The 2,804-nt window shown below is 38.8% G+C and overlaps 1 protein-coding gene across 1 annotated transcript; it reads right to left on the reverse strand.

Moving 5' to 3' along the window:
- Positions 1-381: 381 nt before the first annotated feature.
- On the reverse strand, positions 382-1,811 carry LOC100329001 (stem cell leukemia protein). The gene has a single exon (XM_002732312.4). The coding sequence runs from the start codon at positions 1,797-1,799 to the stop codon at positions 1,203-1,205; it is 597 nt and encodes a 198-aa protein (XP_002732358.4). The 5' UTR covers positions 1,800-1,811; the 3' UTR covers positions 382-1,202.
- Between the last annotated feature and the right edge of the window lie 993 nt (positions 1,812-2,804).

Genomic DNA, 2,804 nt, shown 5'->3' on the forward strand with positions numbered 1-2,804 from the left:
GAGCACAAAGTCGTTTTATTTGCCCTGCAGCCAATGTACTAGTATACTATCTCCCATGCAGTGTTCTACGACTAAATAAATGGCGGTGTGTGGTGACAGAGTAGACTGGCCAAGTCATGGCAAGTCATATTGTTTTATATGTTAATTTCTCAAAGAGAGAGTTTGTAGAATCTCTCGCATTGGTAATTTCATATCGGAATTATAAAATCTAGTAGCAGAGTTACTTTCGGTGTTCTCATCGCAAAGAACTCTGGGAAGGAGAATAGAATGAAAGGCACGAGAATTAATTCCCCCAAGATAACCGACTAGTGTTTCTATGGTAACATGACGTTGTACATACTCTCTGTACACATGTCGCGAAACATTTATATTGCAAATACGTATTGTAAGGCTTCTTTATTTAAATTTGCATAATTCAAAAATAGAAAATACGATACAACACTATGAACACCGAACTCGATTCACCAAATAGCGTCAAGAATATCACTATGTGATATGTTACCCACAGTATATTGGGAACATCTATGCTTCCGATCCGGTTTGTCACATTGGAAAAAGTGGGAGAATCAGAGATATAATTCTTTCGTTAAAAAAATCTTCCTAAAATGTTTGTATGAAATGAAATTCAATGACAAACACGAAATCCTTTGATTTTTAATTTTAATTACATTTAGTGCTATCATAACTATATATTTGGTTACATCGAAATGTGACGACAATGTGTTTTCTCGTGGTGCATATTCCACTAACAAGGAAAACTGTATTGAAAATAACAAATTCCAGAAAGCTGAAAACATCGACGATATGAAAAAATCTGTAACCTTAGTTGAGAGACGTTATTGCACATTAAGCAGGAAAATTTGACGTCTTAAAATATAATATAAATGGAAAAAATATACAGAATAAACATAAAGTGTTCTATTACATGATTATCAACATTACTCGCTGTATATAGTGCATAAACTGCAATTCTCGTCGACAGAACTGTCAATATTGAAGAAAAAACATTAAATTTAGCTACCTGTTGATGAACATATTACAAATTACAACAATTCACGCATGTCGACTTAGTGTCGTATAATTGTCAATGTTTGTCGAGACTCTGAAGTCAGTTTCATTCATGAACGGCCAACTGTGAATTAGGTTCCCGTGGTTCCCGACTGTTAATGTCCATTCCGAGTCCCAGTGTTTTGTTGACACGGTCAGAATAAATCAGATCCATTTTCGCAACTGTCGACAAATATATTGTCCAAATCGTTATCATCAAAATCGCTTGTGCCCGACAATCCAGGAGATGAAAATAAAGAAATATCTGATTGTTTGTCATCCTCGTCGATGCAAATATTAGCCTCGTTTCCATGATTACTAAGTGATGACGAAGCAGTAGTAGCCCTATCTTGATCGTCTCTCAATTTCACCAAAAAGTCTATGTATCTCATTGCGGATCGTAAAATCTCGTTTTTGCTCAGTTTCTTGTCGGGCGGGTGAGTTGGTATCAGTTTTCTCAGCTCTGCAAACGCGATGTTGTTGTTTTGTTGTCTCCATCTTTCTCTCGTGTTCGTGAACATTCGCCGTGTTCCTTTCCATGTAAAACGCGACTCGTTTGCCATCAATCGCTTTCTTCGTACAGTCGCCGCCTCTGTGACTGAAGCTAGGGGCGGCATAGTGATCCGACTTGGTAGTGTTGCAGGAAACAAAATTCGGTTATCTGTCGATAAACCGATACCTTCTCCCTTTTTATTGTCACTGCTCAACAAGTCTTGTCTATCTTGGTGACGTAAATTCGTCCATGTTTCCATGGTGACGACGCTTCCTGGCCAAAGCATAGTGTTGCCAACTTCCTTGTTGCCTGTTTCCAAGGATGGTGCGTCGTGCTTTGCTTCTAATAGTTTCTGTCTCAAAATATCGCCGTAATGGATTCCATAATCTTGTTGGCTGTTTATTTGTGCAGCTTCTTGCACGAACTTACCACCTAATTCCATCTGGCAGGGTGAAAGTTCAATGTCGTTGTCTCCAGATGTGTCGAGATCGCTGATCGACGGTACTGGTGACGCCATGACAATTAAAGACACTGTGTGCGTGCGTGATAATGCTTTTTATAATCACTGATTTAGTCAAAATTGATTTTAAAATGTTGAAATTTTGTATATGTCGTTGTGTGTTTCCAGTTGATTTATTTTATCAACAACACGAGTACATGGGCTGTATGGTTCGAGTGTCTTGCCCGTAGTAATACAAATAAACCAACAGTTTCATAGAGTACCGCACGCCGTGATCGCAATAGTTACTGCTCCTGACCAATGTGTAGCTGCTGGCATATGACTGTATATTCTATACACCATGTAATCTGTCCCTGTCTGACGTGTCACAAGACTCTGTATACTAGTATTAGTTCTATGTTAACTTTGGCGATATAATTCGATGAATGTACCTGTAAAGAATAACACAGTTGGTAATCAGTCAGAAAACCCAGTTATTCAGATCGTTCACAAAGTTGTTCTTTTGGGAAAGTGTTCTTATACAAAAACAAAATACAGAGCTATAGATCCGTGGATAACAACGCACACCGCAACGCAGGTTGAAAAGTAATCTCGATAAATGTTTACTACTCGTCACCCACCTTTCACTGTGTATTCTTGCCAGAGCGTTGCGAGAAAAAAGTGAGTACTAGGCCGACGAGGGGCGTCTTGTTGGCTTCCGACGCGATGTCTCCTCTGTTTAATAATGTCCCGTCCCGAAAGTGACTTTTTATATAATCCGTACGTCTCAAAAGAAAGTGAACGAGACTACTTAGGTGAAAAGAA

Source organism: Saccoglossus kowalevskii, chromosome 9 (genome assembly GCF_978046115.1).
Source record: "Saccoglossus kowalevskii chromosome 9, keSacKowa6.1, whole genome shotgun sequence".
Classification (NCBI taxonomy): Eukaryota; Metazoa; Hemichordata; class Enteropneusta; family Harrimaniidae; genus Saccoglossus; species Saccoglossus kowalevskii.

Excerpts from the sequence above, each read along its gene's own strand:
- LOC100329001 (XM_002732312.4), bottom strand. The coding sequence starts at position 1,799 with ATGGAAACATGGACGAATTTACGTCACCAAGATAGACAAGACTTGTTG.